Here is a 22543-nt window from a genome sequence, read left to right as displayed (position 1 = left end):
GAGACTTGGGAGTCCACAGACCGTGTAGTTAGTAAGACCCCCCCCTACTTCTGCAGACAGATGTAATCCCACTGGTCTAGCCTTGAATCCCATCCAAACCTCTGGTGTGCCTGTGCGATTTAGTCTCGCTCCTATATTACAATACAAATGCTGGTTTTATACTGTGACTAGTATCTGATACCTTCTTATTATTATGCATTTCACATTCTTAATTATAATTTTTTTTAATACTAATTTTAAAATATCAGTCCTGGTGTTGTTCATCTATATGAATTTTACCAGATGAAGATGAGGCAAACAAAAGGTCATCTGCAGATTTTAATTAAACACAACAATACTCTCTGCTCTGCACTAACTTTATTAACTTCCAAATATTAACAAGATTCTGCACGCTATCTGAAAAAAATTTAAATAACTGTAAGGCTTCCTGTTGAATTTAACTTGATTTTGCTTCATATTTAAGAGTCAAAACTTTAAATAGAGAATGAGTTCAACAAACACTGAAAACTGCATCTTCATGGTCAGATCTCAATGATGTTTGCAGGAGACTTCCCTTGATCTCACTCTAGCTACAGTAGGTAGATGAAAACATAAGAGCAACAGGAGTAGTGTTTGGTGTGTACAGTACCTGTCTAAAACGTAGGCCAATGCCTTCTGCCTGGTCCCAGAGTAGACAGAAGGGCTTTTCTCCCAGGCCACCAAGTTGGAAGCATCGTGGAAAAGGTGGATGTTGACCAGATCAAAGGCACTGGGATCAAAGAGCACATTGTGAGTGAGCTGCTTCTCTCAGAACATCATACATACTAAATGGCATTACACATCTGAGGCTTAAGTCTAAGTGGCAAAAAGAAAATTTACTTTCTCAACATTACTAAAATAAAATTATCTGCCCTGACACGTTAAAATATTATCCATTGAATAACCAGGATGAAACTAAATGTGAAAAGACCACTTCTTAACCCAGGCCTTTGCACAGCATAGACAACTGCAAACATTAATCTGCTTTCTTTTAGTTTGTCCTGTCAGGGGAAAGCAAGATAGCTCAATGTACAGTGATGAACACTGCCCTGCTGATCCTATCAATCTGGGGTATTTTGTAAGCATCGTGTTCAGCAGCGGGACCCGAAGGAATTGGTCTTATCTCGAGGGTTTTATTCTTCACTGACATCCTGAACAAATGAATACATGCATGGTCTTCGCTATCTCTGTCCATCCCATCTCTGATCTGATCTCTCTATTCTTCACCAGCCTCTCTCTCTCTCTGCTGCTCTTGTCAAACGTCATGCCCCTATTAAATGCTTACCGTTTCAGCTCTTTAGTTCTCATGTCATCCCTCTATTAGATTACTATACCCGCCTTCCACCCCCCCAGCCACCTTCCCCCCATCCGATCCCCTGTGCTGCACACTGGTAGCCAGCGTTTGTATTCACCCCGTACAGGTTCAACGGCATGTAATGTTTTTTGTCATCTGTCATATGCAACTGCTTGACTAACACGATTATGTGTAATCAAATCCCTCCTTGCTTCTGTGGCACACTGTCCTGAGAGAATTCAGCTGTGCAACTTGCTTTCTCTGTCTGTTCTGCCTATGATAACCACACACACACACACACACACACACACACACACACACACACACACACACACACACACACACACACACACACACACACACACACACACACACACACACACACACACACACACACACACACACACACACACACACAGGCACACACACACAGGCACACACACACACACATGCAAGCACACACACACATGCAGACACAGGCACGCACAGGCACGCACACACACACACACACGCAGCCCACTGCGGCTGAAGCCAGATATGACTCACATGGTTAGATCTTCATCTCTAATCACAATGATACAGTTGTAATGATTCAAGGTTGAACAGAGACAAGGATGGAAGTGTCATTGAAGGGACTTATTAATAAAACTCACCAGTCAGCCAGGGCCCATCGAGTTCTGATGAATCCCTTTCTGGACCACTTGCACTGCAGAACACAGAGACTCAATTTAGCATGACAATGGTAGAGTTTGACATTACCGAGGCTTCAGTTGTCATCATGAGGCAAATTAAAGCAACAATGTCAAATGATTTATGAAAGAGTAGTTACAATGTCCACAACCTGAGAGCACAATTTCACTTTTGACATTTTTTAACAATACTAAAAACTATTTAGTTCAATTTCCATCAAACAAATTATGAAAGGTTTCTGGTGGATTGATACAAGTTAACATTAATGTTGGGAAAATAAGTACTCGGATACCAAGGAGGTAAGTACATTTACTCAAGTGCTGTACATAAGTACTTCATTTTAACAGGTCAATCTGGTGTTTTTTTATACTTCTACTATATAACATTTCAGAGGGGATAAATGTATTTTGTTTATTCCGCTACATTTAGAGTGGCTGACAGTTAAGGTTTCTAATTGCTGTGCACATTGAACATTGTTTACTCTGGTAACATATATAGAAATAGAAATAAGAGAGCAATGATTCTATATTGACAATGCCCACTCAATGCAGTGTAAAATATGAATGATATTGATCCAAATATATAAAATACTAAATCATATTAATATCTCTTAAAAAATGGGCCATTATACATTGTGAATAGTTTTTGTTTTGACACTTTCTACAAAAGCACAAGTGAAGTACAGGATTTGAACACGTCTTACTCCACTCAAGATAAGTCAATCAGCTTTTCCACTATTTTCTGACATTTTATAGTGCAAAAGAATTACTGCTCAGTTGGGAAATTAATCAATAATGAAAACAATCATTAGTTGCAGGCTTACACTTGTAGAATACACTTGATGTCGGCAATCTGAATGGGCAGGAAGCCCTCACTTAAAACCCAACTGACAGACACGTATCCACACATCTCCTGGACAGATGCTTTGCAACATGTGTAATGAATAATAGATAAGAGATTGAACACAGAGCGGCGGCCAGGGGGCAGCCATGATGTGTGACCACCACAAACATGACTGTGCATATATTGCATGCATGTAACATATCTGTTATATAATAAACATATTATTTCTCAAAATAAAATAAAATACAACACAATATGAAAGGGCTCAATACGGAATGTAGCTTGTATAGGTGAAAGTTATAGAATATATAAAAAGCATACAGCTCAGTGTTGACATGTCATACACAGCTGCTTGATCAGATCCCACCAGCCTCGAGTTAACTATCCAATCACAAGTCCAAAGATCTTCCTCAAGCAGCACATGATTCACCATGAAGCTGGTTATTAAATGAAAGACAAATTGATGTTGTGAGTGTTCTCATTCTGAATAGATAAATACGTCTCCTTCTCTCAGCCTCCCTCTTTTTCTGTCCATCTCCCCCTGATACTCCTGATGGGGAGTTAACTGCACTGATGGATAAACTAATTATGGGCCAGGTCACATAATTACAAATTGACTAATTTTATTTAGAGAAAAAAACCTCATATGCAAATTAAAGGGCTAAGAGGTATTTGATTACGGCTCACATCCTTCAATCTGCATTAGTACAAGATTAACTGTATCAAATTGAATTACATTAGCATACTTGAATTAATCCATACTGCCTCGGCAGGATGTATGGGCCCAATTATAACTCGCTGTCCCAATATTATGACTTTGAAATGGAGCAAATGGAATTAGATCTTAGATTAGATGTTTCACTTGGAAAAATGTTTTTTTAAACTAACTAAACATATTGGAAAGATGAACACTGGCAATGAGGATAGACCAACTACATTCATGACCACATTCCTGTGTTTATATACACAATATGTACATGTTACATTTTCTAAAATGGAAAAGCCTTTATGCGTTTGTTGGAATAAGTTGAAGAGTGAGAGAAAGTCTTGCAGGGTGGAGGATGAGGAGGGAGAAGATGAAGAGTTAGCGTTAAGGGGGGGTTCAGGACCTGCTCAATGCACATACAAGCTCTGACTGCAGCAGAGACGTTTAATCTCGATTTAATTTAAAGAGCCATTAACTACAATCACAGCATTAAAATCCATCACTTCCTTGACACCCAGCCCCAGATTGCCCCATTTCCTCCACGTATGACTGATTGCCCCCCTTGCTCCTGCTTCATTGCATGCTTATAAACACGCTCACACACGGTCCCACACGGTCACACACACACACACAAGGTTTCCACGTATGCGCAGTCGAGTGGAACAAGCATCTTCATATTAAGAAGTAAAAAAAAAAAAACACTCCGCTATCTAGTTTTACCCAATTTGAGTGCTTTTATTTTGTAATAGGAGTCCGATGAACATGATTAACTCGCACAATCAATCAAAGTGACAAAGAAGAGAAGTGTCCCTCTCTCCTGGTTGACATGATGACATCATGATTTGGTCGCTGCAGCTGATTTTGCAGTAGATTTGATGACACAGATGCTGTCCGGCCCCATTTAATCTCCTACAAAAACATCATCATCACCCCTTCCTAACCCCCGTCTCAAAACACACACACACTTTAAAACATACACACACACACACACAAGTCCATCTTAAGAAATAGTACGAATTTAGCCACTTTGCTCTTCGATATGCTACGTTGGTGATATTTTGAAAAGAAGGTGTCACTGGATGAAATGGATAGTGGCTTGTAATGATATCATATATCAGGTTTGGGGGCTATAAAGAGTCACTGGACAGGGATGAGGGTGAAAGTCAAAGGGCAACGGTAAAAGGTCACAAGGCTCGGGTTGACATTGGGTGACCTTCCACAGGTCAGCGATGGCGTCTCCGCCCATGACAGTGATGAACGGCGGCTACACACTGGGTCACATCCAAGGGTGTTGGGCAATACATGTACGCGCTGACCGCGACACACACACACACACAGAAAGAGAGAGAGAGAGACAGAGACAGAGAGAAGATGAGAGACATGAAAGACAAAAAAAGAAAGTGGGGAAACTAGAAACCATCAGATTCTCTTGAACCTGGAGACCACTACATAAAACTCCCCAATTGTGACCAATGGAAAATTACGCTTGTGTAAAATGTCATAGATGGCACAGATGGGACACACACACACACACACACACACACACACACAATCCTACTCCAGAGTCCCCCTCTAAAACACCCTCCCGTCACCGTTTCCCCCGGTCGTTCCCGTTTGATTCTTTGACCTCTTATATTTCAGCTCAAAGTCTGACCCCCATAAATAATATTATGGCTGGGTGATGTTTTGGGGAAGGGGGGGTGATAGAAAAGTGCAGGACGGGGAAGGGAGGGGGGTGTGAGGAGAGGGGGGCTACACAAAAGCCCCGTGACAGAAATGCACTGTGAGTAATAAGTAATACACACAAACACTGATTGATTTGAGCCCCGGTAGACAGTCACATTTATCTTTATTCCATCATCCAGGGTGGCCCATCAAATAAGACAGGGCCTCACACAGGGTTTATATAACTGGACAGCACATAATGGTACACGTGTGTGTGTGTGTGTGTGGTGTGATGTACCACAAGTATCGTCACCTCTCAAATATTAAAAAAATTAATGCTGAAAAGCAAAATGATGGATTTAAAGAGGCAAAAGTCAAGTCTGAGGTTTTCCTTCCCTGTTCCCTCTAATTCCACAAATTTCTGTCTGTATGCTGAACACATATTTCTCTAACCATTCATCTTATCAGCTTCACACTTAGCAGGTGTATTATTCCGGGGAGGTGCAGTGTCAAATTTGGTTTGGTTGTTCAATAGTAATAAAAATGTGAATAAACAAGTGACCAGTGCTCTATCCCAGTCAGTGGGGGTGGGGCCCGAACAGGCAGTCTGTGGACTGAGTTGAACGTGCCTTCTTCTACGTCCTTGGATAAACTACAGCTGTGGTCCACAATTGGCGGCCCACTAGCCAAAATGTCCCGTCAGCAATAATATCTGTCTCGCCAGATAATTTGGCTAATTTGATCATTTTTATTGGACTGACATATCGGACTAATCTCCGTCATGGCAACAACATTCATAGAAACGTCTTTAGCAATTTGGCCACAAAGTAAAAGCACAGCTTTTCATTTTGTTGCTGCAATGCTTTTTATCAAGCTGAATTACAGAGCTTTTATTTTTTAAAGATTGTGTCGATTGCTTAACAGAAATATCCGACACAATAATGTTTTAATAATGATATAATAATAATATTAAGGCGTTCGTGAACAGTATTAATTTATTTTATAAAGAAAAACATTGACTATGAAATCCTCATTGCAGATAAACCAGGTAGGATGAACAGTGTTTTCAAACTTCACTAAGCACCATAGAATGTTAAGACGTTAAACACACAAACAATAAAAGAGTGACAGTGTATTGTAGAACTGTTTGAGGAGGACTCACTAATGACAAGGAATAATTCTGAAGTTCTCCAGAGCTTTAACACAGGACAAGCAAAGAGGCAGTTTTAAAAGCGGGCACTGCACTAGTACAGAAAATGAGTGAAGAAAACCTTCATTTGGCTTTCATTTCAACATTATCCCTGCATTTATGAGCTGCTTGCAGTCTCATGGATCACACCTGTCACCGACAACAGCATCTGTGTCACAGGTGTCTTGTCTGGTGATAAATGCAGAGAGCGTTTTACAAGCTATGCCAGTTTAAATGACTTCATCTCCTTAACGTGCGCATCACACCGATGAATCACACGACGCCGGCTTAAATCAAAGGAGAAAAATAGAAAAGGAAGTTAACTTTCATCAGGGGCAGAACTGGAAAGTAATCACAGCCCCGTATCAGAGCTCACTACAGAGGGCACTAAAAGGCATATGAAAAGTCAATGCTTTTATGGACACGCTCATGGTGCCAAACAACAAATAGAAACTCATATGGATGTTGATCTACAGCCTGTCGCCTATTTTCTCCCTCCCTATTTTTTTTTTCCCTACGCCTGTGTAAAACAATCAATAGCAAGGGCACATTAAGGTCTGGGTCGTATACTTTATTTATATAAGGCAATGACAAATCCTTATGATGCAATGGTTTTTGGAGGCATGTATTACTGCGCCAAACAAATAAATATATTAATGTCCACTGGGGGGATGGAGAGATTGACGGAACAACGGGAAACGACAAGCCGCCAAATCCATCACGGCGACCTTTCAGAAGAAATGCGCCCACTATTTTGTCCACTTCCCTCTTATTCAGCATTTCAATTAATGTCCCCGCTATTCTCCCCTTCCCTTCCAGCTATAACTCAAGGGTGGGATTATGGAAAGAACTGACGTTTTGCATACGGACGGGTTGTCGCTTAAATCAGAATCTAACTAGGAGCAGAAAGAGCCGCAAGCAATAAGTGTGAATGTAAGTGATTAGAACTAATGTTTTATTTCATGACACAGAGTTTCAGCCACTTTTAAAAGGCGAAATAAGAAAGCCATCATGAGAGTGATTTAGGTTAAATAAAAATTGATCTTTTCAACATTATTAAATTATTCAGAGGGTAAAAGACTTGTCTGCTTTGAGTTCTGTTTGTTAAGAACAGTCGGCGCTGACTGAGAAATTAATTGATGAATGGACTGAAAAACCATGAATCTAGGTGATACGATAGATTTATTTAAGAAGTGTTTTCTGTTTTTCAAATATTTTACATCATTGTAAATCTAAACTCTTTGAGTTGTGGACAAAGAGAAATGGTTTGAAGACTTCACCTTGAGCTCTGGAAAGCTGAGGTGGAAATTTTTCACATTTCTACAGACAAAACAATTTATCAGTTAACCTTGAAAATAACTGATGGATTCAGCAATAGTTAAAAAAAAAACCTGTAAGCTGCAGCTCTGCTCCACAATAAAGAATCATGTGAGTAAATACGGACACACACACACTTCATGTGTCGAAACCACCGTGCACTGAAATGTACTGAATGACATTTTGTTTGTGTTTCAAACAAGCAGCCCTCCCACTATGATGTCATCAGCATCTCGCTCGCTGACACTTTATTAATGGGTGACTGTAAAGGTAAGACTCGAGCAGGGAAACATACACATCTGTCTCCCAGCAGCCACCTGAGCTGTCTGCTGTCACTCTAACCTTCCTCCCGCCGGATTCTGTCTGACAACCTGGACGAGTTTCAAACACACAAAGTTTTTATTTGCACCACAAATGAGTTATGAGCACGTAAAACAAGAAACCTGACCGCTAAGTCTCTCCTTTTTTTGTCAACTTTGAATAATTTCAGGTATGAAGACCCAAAACTGGTTCGGGACCCTGTTGTGGTGTCCCGTGCGGTCCAAGATCCCCCGTGTAATAGGATTCCTCAAAGCTGCAGATGGATGGCAAATCTAGGCGGTTTCATCTACTAAAAGAGGGCATAAATCACCAGCGGAGGAAGCGGGGACGAGGCAGGGGTTATCACCAGTCTGCCTCCCTCATGAGAGCTTTGCATTAAAGCATTAGTGAAATTAATTCATCTTTCATAAGAGGTTTGAGCAGTATCTGTGATCTATGATAACAACCAATTTCTCACTATGGAGGAGAGGAGGAGGGAGGCGGGAGAGAAAAAATACTCGCCGACCCTGATAGACTACACAAATCTGCTCTTTTTAAATGGGCTAACATTATCTGGAGTGCTGCTCTCTGGAGCATCATCCCAGATTCATATCCCGGCCGGGAAAGAGGCATAAATCACTGGGCAAAACTTTTCTCATCTGCCCCCCGCGACACACACCTCCTTTCTCCCTACATCACTCCCCTCATCCTTCTCACCGTGCGCCGTGCCAGGTTTGTTTTGTGGTTTTCTCTGCTTGTCCTGTTAAATGCAGAACAATGCTTTGCTGTAAGCATTTTAAATGGCTTCGCGCCTCAATCAGTGTAATTGGTTTTAGATCATCTCTGCAATGGGAAAGCAGAGATGTGAAGCTGTTTGGGGTGTGTGTGTGTGTGTGTGTGTGTGTGTGTGCGTGGATGCATATGTTTGTGTGTATGTCTGGGGTGGGCGGTGGGGTGGGGGAGTCCTGCAGTGTGTGAAAGAGACGGAAATTGGGGGGAAGTGTGTGAAGGGGCCGTATCCATCTGTTTTGCATATATTTGCGGAGGCGGCCGTCGGAGCATGGTTGACAGATGAGTGGGGAGTGCGGGGATGACACACGGGCGGTCGTGCTCTTTATTACTATATCAGCACTGCTATGCTCTGCGCTCAGCTCCCTCCCCACCCACCCCCCACCCCGATGGCACACCGCACCGACACCAGGAGACTGAACACGGCAGAGCGAGCAGAGAATTGCTCCACGGGACACGGGCAAGAAACAACAAGGACTTTTCTCCCGTTTTCACGATTTGAATTTTCTGACTGATTTGTTTTCAAATCAGCCATGTGTCCGCCCGATTTCCTTGAAGCGGAAACCAAAAATTGGACCGTTAAACAAAAGAAGAAAAAGACACAGAAGAAATGAAATGGCTTTTGACAGAAATCAATAAAAAGTAGGGGAAGAGGAAATCTCTTTTGTTTGAGTTATTATCTGAAGTTTGGCATTCATTTCTTTTTATAAAATTTCCTATTTAGGAAAAACTATATATGAAAACTCAATTATATGAATTGTCAAAAGACTGTACTTCACTTTGCCATTGATGACTTTATCAAACCTGCATAGTGTCTATGATGTAAAAGAGCCGTGTGTCCATATGCCATAACACATGTCCGCCATTCACTGTGATACCTGTCAGTCAGCGTTACAACAGGAAGTCGTCATTAGGTGACAACACCACCATCAGTCCATCACGTGTGTTTATCACTGAACCCACCTCGGGAAAGTAGTCCTGTGGAAACTTTTCCTTCTCCAGCGTTGGTGTCGTTTCTAGTGTCTCTGAGCAGGTTTCCTTTCCCACCACCTTCCGGAATTTCTTGGCTAAAGGGAGGAGCAGACAGAGAGATGGAGAGAGAGGGGGGAGGTGGATGGGAAGGGGGGGAGGAAGGGAGAAATGCTGTTTACTGTTACAAACACGACAGGTTAATTTTTGGAGACCTCTCATGTGATTGATAATCTCCTGATATCATTAGAGCTCAGTGAGAACAAGAGACACCTGGACTTCCCCAGACAACTGCCCCACCTGCTGGTCAGAAAGAGGATCATCTGTATTCAGCTAAAAGAGTGTTAAAGGTCATTTAAAAAAAAAAAAAGAAGATGTGCCTGTTTATTTCTATTTCCCAGGTTGAATACTACAATAGTACATGAAGTGAATGAAGAATATATCTTAATATAACCTGAGTAAATACTGAAGCAATTAAGACTCAAACTGCAACTCTCTTGGATTTTTGAAGAGGAAGCATAAAGTTGTTGTAGATTATGCATTCAGAAAAGACTTTATTTACATTTAATTTCGTTTGCCATAATGTGAACAAAATATAACAAGTTCAACATAGAATAATGCTTCTTTTCTTCTATTCAATTACTAATGCACGTTTGTCTGTCCAGGTTCATCCGCTCTTGGTCTTTCTGAATTTTGACGTTTGTATTGTGGGTATTTCCTTCTTTAAATCAAGCCACTTAAGTATAAAATGTGTGTTGTAGAGATTGTAAAGTGGCCTAACACGTTTGTAAACTCTCTTGACCTGAGAGTGACGACAAAGTCCACTATCAAACCTATGTACAAACCCTGCTGTGTTGATTTAATGGGTGTGAAGAAGAATTTAGTGCCATTTATGGATGCAACGACGCTGTGATACAATAGCATGTCATGACAAAGCAACAATTATACAATTATAGTTATAATGATAAATCTGGTCATTGTGATTCCTGTTATCTTTTACATAAATACATTATTGTAGGAAAAAGCCGATTTAAAGATATTCTACTATTATATTTTCCAATAAATCCTAAGAGAAAATGTTTTTACTAAAATATAGTTTTGCTCATTTCATGCCTGTGTACAGTCAGTTTGTTTTCATTCCAACTTAAACAAAATATTGTGAATGTCTAACTGTGAGCCCTGAGTATTGTATCTGTACTGGAGGGTATCTTTTATTGTCAGACCCCTGATTTTTGTTCATGTTCAGTCTTTGCAGAAACCTATTTTATTATGACATTTCACAGAAGGAAAACCACAAAGTGTGAATAATAAAATATGTCTGAAGACAATTTAGCTTTGTCCGTTTCAGGGTCCTGGTACAAACTGGGACACTTGAAGGCATTGTCATGGATGAGCCACGTTTTCACAAAAAGATCCTGGACCTTCTAACCCCAAGAACTTTTTTTAAGGAACCAAAAGGTTCCAGCAGACAGTTGTTTATCTGTGTTTCCACCACATTTTTAGACTGGGGGAGAATCTGCAAATTAGCCTGCTGACGTAGAAAAACTGACGGCTACGACAAGCTATTCCTCTCCAGTCCACTAGGTGGCGCTAATGCGACAACGCTACATAAATCGAACAGTAAACATGGAGGAGATTAAAATTGTGATATTCTGCTTCGCAAATGGGTTTATTGAGACAACTCTGAAAAAGAGATGAGCAATAAACCACAACAAATGCTAGACTTAGAAGGAAATAAAACGCTGGAGTACTTGACCAATCAGGCATCTTCAGCACGGTAAACCCCACCCCAAAGATTCATGTACTTTCATGAACTACTACCCAACATGCAGGGACTTTGTTGGTTAAGTTAAAAGAGTAATACGATTTCCCCAGAAATAAATTTAAACCCTGGTCCTTGCTGTAGAAACACACAAAATAATTTTTCACAGTTCCTGGGAAATGCATGTGGTGTAAACGCTGATTTACTGGTTACACTTGAGCTTTTCTGACTGTCACAGGTCTGCTGCGACAAAGCCTTGTTACAAAAGAAAACAAAACGTGTTCAGTTGTCGACGTAATTTTAAATCAAATCTTTAAAGTCTGTGTGTACGAGGGGAGTGGTCCTGTCCCTTCTCGACCCCTCCCCTGCCTTCGCCCTGTCCTTCACTGGGGTAACTGGTGTTAATGCTGACTTGGGTCTAATAGGAAGTGAGGTGCCTCCACATCTATATCCCTTCTTTAATTAGCACGGCCACTGCACCCCGGGGCCCTCTGACACCGCAGGCTGATGAGACCGCTGTAACTGTCCAATAACCCACCACACACCATTACTGTAGGCCCGAAATCTTATGAATTAAATCCTAATATTAATAAGCATTACCATTCTGTCCCGCTCCCTTTACATTATCCTCAAAGCCAATCTTAGCTCGCTGCTTTTGATGGAAGCGGGAATAGCCTGCAAATGGTTGTGTGTGATATGCAGGGGTGGGATGAGGGGGCACGATGTGAGGGTTTCATGGGAGGTGATGTATGTGAGGAAGTGTGTCGGAGGGGGGCACTCACCTTTGAAATCAAACTGGTGGACGTTTTTCAAAGACTCGTGGATAAAGTAGAAACTTCCGAGAGCCTGAAGAAGGAAGAGAATAGAATTTGAGTTAACAGGTTTACCATGAATCTTCTGAATCTCCCTTTTATTCTAAAACATTCATTTCTATTTGCTTTTACTGGATTTGCTGCACATTTATCAAACCACTTTCCAGGTGAAGATTCTCCTTATTGACAAAATTTCCAATGTCCTCAGGGGCTACAATCTATCTCACCAGTGCAGTGCCTGTTTTTAAAACCTGCCTGTTCTCTTGTCCTGTGTTGATGTTACAGAGCTTCTTCAGAATTATTCCTTGTCATTGGTGAGTCCTCCTCAAACAGTTCTACTATATACTGTCACTTTTTCATTGTTTGTGTGCAGAGCTATTTATTAACAGTCTATGGTGCTGAGAGAAGTTACAAAGCTTTGTCATCCTACCTGGTTAAACTACAATGGAGGTTTAATATTCAATGTTTTTCATAAAATGAAATCAGCACCCACGACTCCTGTAAATGTCTGTCTCAGTCTGTAATGGTGACTGAAAATAAACAAAATAATTAAAATTACTCTGACTGCAGTTTGACCCAGAGATGGGTCCAAACCACACTGGTTCACGAGATGTGCGTTCCACATACAGACAAACATTTGTGGAATTCGTAGGTAAATAATTTCTCCAGTTTCCAGGATCCCTGATCTTAACCTTTTCAAAACTCGACTAATAAACTGGGCTGAGAGTGCAGTGCCCCACTCTTTAACACACTCCACAGCACACTACCCAAAGCTCCACTCAATGGGAAGCGACAAGCACTACACACTATCAAGTACACAACAACAGGTGCAACGTGCTCCCAGTACAGTACACTCAGCACACCCCTATTCTCGGGGCTCAGAGTCGTCTAATGTGGCGAGTCAACAATTTGAGCTTTCAAAGGACACATTCAGATGGACTTTTGAATGAGCAGAGATCGACTTCAATAGGCTTAAAATCTTAATTTTCCCTGTGAACAATCAGGAAACTTTCCCAGTCGGTGGACAAGCCAATCAAAGTCTGTGGGAAGAAGTGAGAGTCGTGCAGAGCGGGGGATTTGATGCGGTTCACAGTCCACTACACTGCTTTCTGTTGCCCTCTTTACATTTAGGGCAAATGGAGGCAAAGCTCAAGCTCAATCCCCTGTGTCTTTGAGATAGCAGACCTTTGCCTAGGGATCATTCTGAGTCTCCTTTGCCCCTCTCAAAGAATGTCAGAGTGGAGAGTAACTTTTACTATAAAAGACCAGAGTGACCAAATTAAAACATGAGTGAGAAAATCAAGGCAAAAGACAAAGAGTTAGATGAGAAATATGGTGACAGAGTTAAAAGGAAGGAGTTAAAAGAAGAGGCAGACGCCCATAATGCTTAGGTACAGTAAAAGGGGTTGAATGGGTGTGATCATAAGAAGGAGACATCTGGAGAAAAAAAAGGCCATCATTTGGGAGGATTTAGTGTTTTCTTGTGTTTTCCTATCGAGGCCGGGGGACGGACACCTCTCTTTTCGCTGCACGGGAGATAGTTTGGGCCCAGCCCCGGCACGGCCTCTGCATTATTTATGAGTGCCGGCACATCTTGAGATTAAACATTTGCTGATTTGTCAAAAGCACAAACATGAGGTCCTGCCCATCTCCTTGACATATAAGTTCAGCCGGAGGAAAACACTGTCGCACATTTAATTGATGAGAACAGCGGCTGCTGACCCGAACCCTCCGCCGTGCTCTCCTCCCTCCGTCATCCCTTCTCCTGTTCGGAGGGACGACGGCAGAGACAAGGGGAAGGGAGGCGGGCAGATGGGATGGGGGGGGGGGGTTGCATATGAGAGGGGCGTTGGGCGAACACAGGACTCAAGGTCATAGCTTCCCATTGCGAGGGGATGGCTTCCAGGAAAGGCCCCCTATACTTATTTGTGCTCACTTGTCTTTATGGTCTCCTTCACCTTAAAGTGCCGACAACAGACTCGGAGATAGAGATGGATACGAAAAAGGGGCGAGGGAGGAAAAACTGGGCAATTTGTCAAAACGGTGCGTTTGTGTGAATATTTCAGTGGCTCGTGAAATAAAAATGACCGGGTTGAAATATGTCGTGGGAAATTAAAGATATATACTTCTTTCTGTTGCAGATTAAATTGCAGCGGTGCATTTTTTTCTTTGTGCAAAGTCAAGGTAGAAAATAAAAAAAGATAAAAAAATTAGTAATTGATTATTCGTTTAAGACTATCTTGTTAACTAACTGCACATATGCGGAATTTAAGCTTTCCTCTGTTATATAATGTTATCAATTGTAAATGACTGTAAATCTTTGGGTTTTAAACTGTTAAAAAACAACAAAAAAACAATATATGTTAGTGATTGAAAAATAGATTAAGACTGACTTGTTAACTAAATGCACAAATGAGGATGATCTGCTACTCTCTGTTCTATAATGTAAATTGTAAATTGCTGTAAATATTTTTTATTCAAACTGTTGAACAGACAAAATAATAATAATATAAAGAGTAACGTTGGGCTCTGTTAAGACTTTCATCAAACAAAATGATCAATGAGTTCATCAAAACCTACTTACAAACTTAATACAATAATGACTTAAGTCTCCTGAATAATGATTCTCTGCAAAAAAATTAATATATAATATAATAACTGATGGATTAATGGCGTCACTTGAATGTCCGATTGCCACTGTCTCTCTTGCAGTGGCAGCGGATCCCTCTATATGCCCTCACTGCCTCAGACTACTAAAAATAAAATTAATATGACATCAAACAAATCGGCATGAATCAATTTTCAAATAAATGATAAACAACTGTGCTTAAGTGGCTATCCGTGTAATCGCAAAAATCTACTTAACCCTCAACCCTAATAAATATTTATTTGACATCAGGGTTGAGAACCTCGCAGCTCTCTCTCCTCTCCTCTGCCTCCCCCGTGCACTCTTCATGAAGAAGCTATTATATTAGCGGGGCGCAATTAATCCATTTGTCTCCTTACATGACAGGCTCAAAATATTCATTAGGGCCGGACTGCGCTGACAGGCCATGCTTATCTTTTACCAGTAGCTTTACAATGGCCTGTGTCAAACGTATGTTTGTCACGTCCCTCTTTATTGATTAGCTGCCAGATTCACTTGAAATAATTAAAAGTATATTTTACATATTTATAAACCCCACTGCCACGGCGGCTACTTAATTTTCCATTAGTAAAATGCAGTCTATTAAGTGCACCATGAGGGCCATGGGGGGAGGTAAGAGGAAATGAGTAATCACCATAATTGTAGACAGAAAGACAATAACCGCACCATAAAAGCTGGGGTTTTATGACTCGTTCTGGCAATGCTATCTCTTATCACAAGTCATATTGGCCACACTGCTCCCAGATAAGGGCACAATGACACGACGCCGACTGTGCTCGCTCTCTGTGTGCATGTGTGTGTGTGGTTGTGCAAGTGTGTAGTTGACATTTCCAAAACCCCTGCAGATACGGGCTGAACAAGTCCCAATAGACTGGCTGGTGGAAAATAAAGACTTGAGAGCTGCAGTACATAGCCTGCATACTTTGCTCCGCTGAATGCTTTATCGATACCAGGGGCTGCAAGAATTAGTTCTGGCCGACCAAGAGAAGCAGGAATTCTGTGACCCTTGAATAGATTTTCTGCGTCTAATGTGAAAAATGAGCCATAAAGCAAACATAAAAGTAATAATTTTTCTTCAAGGTCTCACCTCCAATCTGCGCTGAGGGAGAGTGGCCAGTCCCAGGAGAGCCGACACATACACACTCCAGTGTCATCACAGTGTCACTGTACAACTTCAGGGGCTAATGTTCTGCTGTCCCCCGACACTGGCAAAGTGCAGGATTATGGCTTTCTGGAGCACAGCGATGAGAACGCGTGTCCAACGAGTGTTTTAATAGGGAAAATAAATGATACACTCCAGCAGCACCACAGCAGGGAAAGCTAATTCAAATATGTGCACTGTTAGTTTTGCTCAGGGTGGTATTTTTGGTCTGATGTGGGATAAATATATAATAATCTGATGTAATGGAGTGAGATAAGACTATAAAGATTATTGATTATTGTGAGTTTTTGCAGGTTTCAACAAGTCAAATACAAGACTTTAAAAACCTTTTAAAGTATTTTTGGAAATGTTGCACCTCGTTCTGTCTTGTTTTTGAGTTGAGGAACTTTGGAGCTTTTTTCGGCTTCCAAGAAATTAATTGACTGTTGTCATTAAGAAACTAAAAACTTCCGGCAACACAAACAGCAGCAGTCAGATGATCAGTCAGATTGTAAAACTGCAGATTATGGACAGCAGGATGTGATAGTCTCCATCTTGAATACCCACGATCCATTTTGAACAAATCACAAGAAGTATCAAGGAGGGATTATGACCAGCATTTCAGGTGCGTTCACTTTGGGTGTTTCCTTATCAGAAGTATGAGGAAGAGCCTCGTGCTTGAAAAGTCACAGGCACATAAATCCTTAAACGGCAGCTTTAGGTGTCAATTCCTCTCTTTTTCAAATGTTTTATAATCCTTGCACAGAAAGATTATGTGCACTTGAGGGATAAATGTACATTTTGTCATTATCAATCTATTAGTCAATCAACATAAAATAAAGTGGCATCGATAGCTTTTTAGCAAAAGTACCACAAACTCACTCTCAAATGTGAATATTCGTTGGTTTTCTTCGTCCTCTACTAAAGTGGTTGTCTCTCAGTTTTGGAACTTTGGAATTTATGACTTGTTTTTACCGAATTAGGGACATTTTATTTACTAAAATATTAATGAATTTAATTTAATAAGTTAACTTATTCAGAGAAAAATCGTTAAAAAGCAAATTAACTTATTTTATAAGTTTGGCTAAACGATTTGGTCAGGGCTTCTGTTTATGATTTGACTGAGAGTCTGAATGCAAGTTTCCAAGTAGTCTCAGCAACTACTTGGTGAGTAAAGTCTTATTAGACAAGAAGAATCACCAGAACTATGAATACTATACTCAAGCTGCCATAAACCTCAATTATCCTTCAACAACTCTTAACTTTGAATTGATACTTGCACCGCAATCATGGTGATTTCGGCCTGTGGGCTACAAGGTTCATTACAGGCACCTCAGAGAAATATCTCCTCTGGGTTTTCAGTGGCATTTCGCCTCCTACAGCGGAGACAGAATGGGCCGTTTCCCAGTTTATATCTCATTGCTCAGAATTCCCTGGGGTCTCCTCATCTGTCAAATCACAAGTGATGCCACACTTCCACATAAACCTGCACATAGATACATCGCCACATAAACACACACACGGACACACACACACACACACACACACGGTCTTATTGGAAAGGTCAATCAGATATGCTGTCATGAAGAAATTGCGTTGCGATTCATCACAAAAACATTCCATGTCAAAACAGCTTAGAGCAGGAGGCTGCACAGACAAAATGTCTGACTAATAGATTCACAATATCCTCATTAGTCAGCTAAGACCAGCATTCACACATGGCAAAAGTCTCCACGTACTCCAACTCAAAGTGTAAAAGGTGAATCCTTCAGCAGACAATGGAGCAGCTCACTATGTGCTCTGACGACAGCTCCTGAATGAAAGAATCCACATATCTATTTCAGGATCAGTCCCCTATGTCCCAGTGAGGGAGCCATTGATATGCAGGGGCCGGGGCTAAAGGAGCACCTTCACTGGAGCCTCTATGCACAAACCTCCAATACTGCACAAACAGCCTGTTTGTCATCCCCAGCAAGGAAAACACCCCAGCACAAAAGTGAGCGGCATCAATAGAGATGGGCTTTTTTTCAGAGATACAGATGGAGAAGCCCCAGTATTTTCTACCCCTCCTGAGCCCACCGCCCACCCCGGGCTGCCATATGTGTTTGCCAAGGCCCTCTCCCAGTGCCATTGATTGAGTATTCAGAGTATTGAGCCACAGTGTCTATTATTCATCGGCTGCCTGGAAGGCCTGACTGGATACACAGACAAAACTCTCATTAAAACTTCCTCTGTCACTTCCTGTGATTTGAAAGCGACAAGTTTGTTGGAGCCATCCGTCACGTCCTGAAGGAGCTCTTGTCTCTGGGGTGTGTGTGTGTGTCCGTGTGTGTGTGCTTGTGTGTGTGTGCATGCGTGTGTGAATGCGTGTGTGTTTGTGTGTGTTTGTGTGTGTAGGGGGGACGGCGTAGGTAAGGTAGGGACAGAGGGAAGAAGTTTAACGGCTCAAAACACAGTAAAAGGAGCCATACATGTAGTTATTTATCTCACAGTAATTAAGATTGAAGTCAGCTTACTCTCCTAATGCTCTTCCATGGCCCCTGTGAGGGACCTCATGAGCAAACCTTGCTTAAAAATTGGTTAACATTGCAAAGTAGGACTAGAACTGATCCCTTTCAATTAAAACGGAGAAGGCCGATCCTCCATTCTGATTCCCCAACAGGCCTAAACCCACGTTTTTGACTGGCGTTGTAACTGCAGTGGATAAAACTGACCTGGGGCATCATGATATAAACACATTAGGCCGTTTACGCTGTGATACTGTTATAATATTTGCATCTTTGATATATGATTACACATCCTATAATCACACTTGCAGATCTCCAAGGCTGTAAAACTCCTGCTACACATTAGAAATGCATCCACTGTCGATACATTCCAAATAATTATACGTATTTTATTGTCTGGCTTTTGAATAATTAAAAACAGATTGGCTTTTATCGTAATCGTAACATTACTTTAACCCTTTAACCCAATTTTTTATCTTTCATAAGACTTTATTAATATATTGATATCAGGACGTGGGGAGGATTTCAAAAAATGAAATGTTGAACTACTGATGAATAGTGCAAAATAAAACGCCAGGGGATCATCAAAGTTAACTATGAATGTCTGAACCAAATCCCATGGAGACATTTTACTTTGGACCACAAATCAACCTGCTTGAGGTGCTAGAGGGAAAAAGTCAGGGAATCATCAAACACATTAGGATCCATCCTCTGGGGATCATGAACATGTCCACATGTCCTTCTAATATTTGCTCAGATATTTCAATCTGGGCTGAGCGACCGTCACTGTCCTCCCTGGATCCACAAACGGAAACTACAGTATTTGCTGCATTTCCCATTTATTTATGGTCTATTTCACGTAAACCCCCACTGCTGCACGGATCAGTTATGATACATTTATTTCAGCTCTGTACGATTCGGAAAGCTTCTGGCAGAGTGTTTCCGGGCTTCCACTTCATTATTCTAAAATCTCCCAGAATGCAGAGCGACATGCGCTTGTGATTGATCTCAAAACCACTGATTTTATTTTCTTTTGAGGAAAATATTATGGATGGGTCTAAACAAGGCATAATTGGCCAAACCCATGGCAGCGCCTGACCTGCCAACAATCCAGACCCACTCCCAAGGTTGGCTGCCTCCCTGGGAAATATTGTGCATTAATTTCATTTAGTCTCCCCTCCAACATTCAATGGTAGAAGTTAATTAAATTGCTTGTCCATTGTGTTCATCCACTTACAAAGTTAATGATATTGTGCCGGGGAATTAAAGAGCGTTTTATAAAGCGCACGGGATGGGAGCTGGCAGGCACTACATTGCCCAGTTGAACCCTGTCAGTCGGCGGGCTTCTGGACCCCCTAATTAGCGGTGAAATGGATGCTTCCATCTGCCAATTTCCTGCCACGCTCATCAGTCGTGCAGTCGCTCCCCTAACCTGCCCGGCAGAGGGGTCTAAAGCAATAAAACCATCACAGCAATGACATTCAACAACAAAAAAAACAAAAGTGAATACGCGTATACATGATATGACTCAGACTTTAAAAAGGGCTTCTTTATGATGCTCAGGCTGTTTTCTTTTTTGCTCTAGACCGCATCATTGGCTTCTTCAGCATAATTCAGATGGAAGACTTTAATAACTTTGTTAAAAATGTTCCCTACACACTGTAATAGCACCTCTTTTCTATTTTCAGAGGCTGGTTTGAACAAATGTCTTCTAATAAAGCAATAAGAAATGGATGTGGTGCTTGTAATACATGCTGTGTATGAAAGGTACATGTCTCCGGTCTAATATTCAGCTCAATGCATGATTATTGCACATCCCCCCCATTTCCACTTAGGTAGCAGTGCTCTGTTGTGAAGCTATGATTAATGCTCATATATATTCCGGCTGCGTATTTACTAATACCTTGTTGCTACTTCAGCAGCTTTTAACGAGGACATAAAAACTGAGGATCAAAGTAAATGGGATTACACCTGTGGGGCCTGTGCTGCTGTTGACCTCTTAATGAGGCTGGGTAAAATGGTGCTTTGCATGTCTCTATGAATTAATGCTTAAAACAAATTAAATGGAGGCACGGTGAGGGGCATTTCCTTGGACCATAACCCAGGTACGCCCTAACACGTCAAGTGCACGATCAGAAGGAGAAAAGAGTTAAAGCAGCAGCTGCTGGTGATGCCGGTCAGTTCAGACCACAATGTTGTTCCTTCTAGTTTCAGTAAAGTAGCAGGAAACAAAAAGCTGATGTTTAATCAGGGGTCACTTGCATGTAAACTGTGCGACTCTGCACCTGATTTAGCCTCAATTGAAATTTTAACGGCCAGTCCACCAATTGTCTACGTTAAATTCAGATGACTTGTGCCAAGGAGTTTTTTTTCAGTCTGTGAAACAGTTGTATAAAATCTATGGGGAGCTTCTTAAAGTCGAAAAGACGTATTCCAGATGATGTCATCAGCTTGATTGTGAGACTCAAAAATCTATAAACACAAAACCTGTGTTACAAATTGGTGTTGGGGAATTTAAGGGGCAGGGACGGTCTAATGTTGCATCCATACAACTCTCTATTTTTTTCATTAGGCGACAACCGGATACAAAGACACAATGTGTAGCTTCTATACAACAAGCTGATATGATTGTACTGTTAATACTGGACATTATTTTGATGCAACCTCTAGTGATGGAGCCTTAGCAGCCAATCTGCCAACAGTGTGTTGTGTTCTTTAAATAGTGGGAGCTATCACTGGTGTCTCAAATTCCTTAAATCTCAGACCTGATAATAAAAGTCGGAGGACATCGTGAACATTTTGAATCAACGTTTTTGGAACTTGAGCCATGGAGACAAGTCCCTAACTCTACTGCTTTGTCAAAATCTGTTTGTTTTATTTTGCCTGTTTGTTTGTTTGTTTGTTATGTGTTATTTTGAAGGAAAAGTTTATTTTTCCTTAAGAAAGTTTTGTAGCTTCATGGAAGCACAAAGCTGAGAAGACAATTGTAGAACACTAGTAGTACAAACAACATTACATTCACAACCATAAATATTAGATTGTCAAATGTGTAAACCATCATTATTCACAATTATCTAAATAAGTCTATAACTAAATCTAAAGAACAACCATTAATGTAAATTAACTCGACGTTTGGTCAAATGGAGCACACGGCAAATTTTAAGGCTGATCATCAGTTTTCATAGAAGACAACAACTAGACAAGGTCATCGTATCGTGGTTATCTGGAAACATACAGTATAACACCACCAGTGTAGTGATACTGATTGATCTGTAATCTTTCCTATTTAATCCTCTGGCAGTAAAAATTCTTCCTGCATGTAATGAAAAACTTTAACAACTTAAACTAATGCCAATCTAGAACAGTTAAACAAATCTTCTACAAACATCATGTAATGTTACATCATCTACACTGAATTTAGCAATATATTATCAATGCCAAACAGGGCCATTAGGGCCTTGTGTATGCTTATTATATATAATATAAAATTTATAATAGAGTGTTTTAACCTAATTAGAGCGCAATGTCAAAGACTACTCTGTAGTGTCTCATGTGCTGGTGAATTGCAGTTGACTAGAGCAGTTTACCAAAGCAGGCAGAGCAATTCTAAGGTCACCCAACCCCATGATTTACACACAGCTCGGCTGTAACTTCATAATAAAGCTCAGGTCAGAAACACTGCAGCGCACAATTTAATCAGGACACAAGAACAACTAGTACTAAAACAGGATGTAGCATTCACTCAGTGACAAACAGTGAAGAGCGATATGTGGGACAATTATAGTTCTAAAGGGGAATTTTACACTGTTTGTCCCGGCTAACAAGGTCAACTTCTCAACACTAAGTGTATCAGACGTCTGCAATTGGGCATGAAAAGACCTTTCTTCTTCCTTC

At 41.0% G+C, this 22543-nt stretch overlaps 1 protein-coding gene across 2 annotated transcripts in view; it reads right to left on the bottom strand.

Annotated features, from left to right (window-relative positions):
* The window catches only part of LOC118119362 (inositol polyphosphate-5-phosphatase A), a 149982-nt gene that overhangs the window by 55296 nt on the left and 72143 nt on the right, over positions 1-22543 (bottom strand). For both annotated transcript variants that reach the window (XM_035173266.2, XM_035173267.2), the window contains exons 5-8: positions 12325-12388; positions 9775-9878; positions 1966-2018; positions 629-748 (exon numbers count right to left, since the gene is read on the bottom strand). In XM_035173266.2, coding sequence (XP_035029157.1) covers positions 629-748; positions 1966-2018; positions 9775-9878; positions 12325-12388 — 341 coding nt within the window. The remainder of the gene's footprint in view (positions 1-628; positions 749-1965; positions 2019-9774; positions 9879-12324; positions 12389-22543) is intronic.

The sequence above is a fragment of the Hippoglossus stenolepis genome, chromosome 12 (assembly GCF_022539355.2).
Source record: "Hippoglossus stenolepis isolate QCI-W04-F060 chromosome 12, HSTE1.2, whole genome shotgun sequence".
Lineage (NCBI taxonomy): Eukaryota > Metazoa > Chordata > Actinopteri > Pleuronectiformes > Pleuronectidae > Hippoglossus > Hippoglossus stenolepis.
This window is presented reverse-complemented; position numbering and strand designations above follow the sequence as displayed.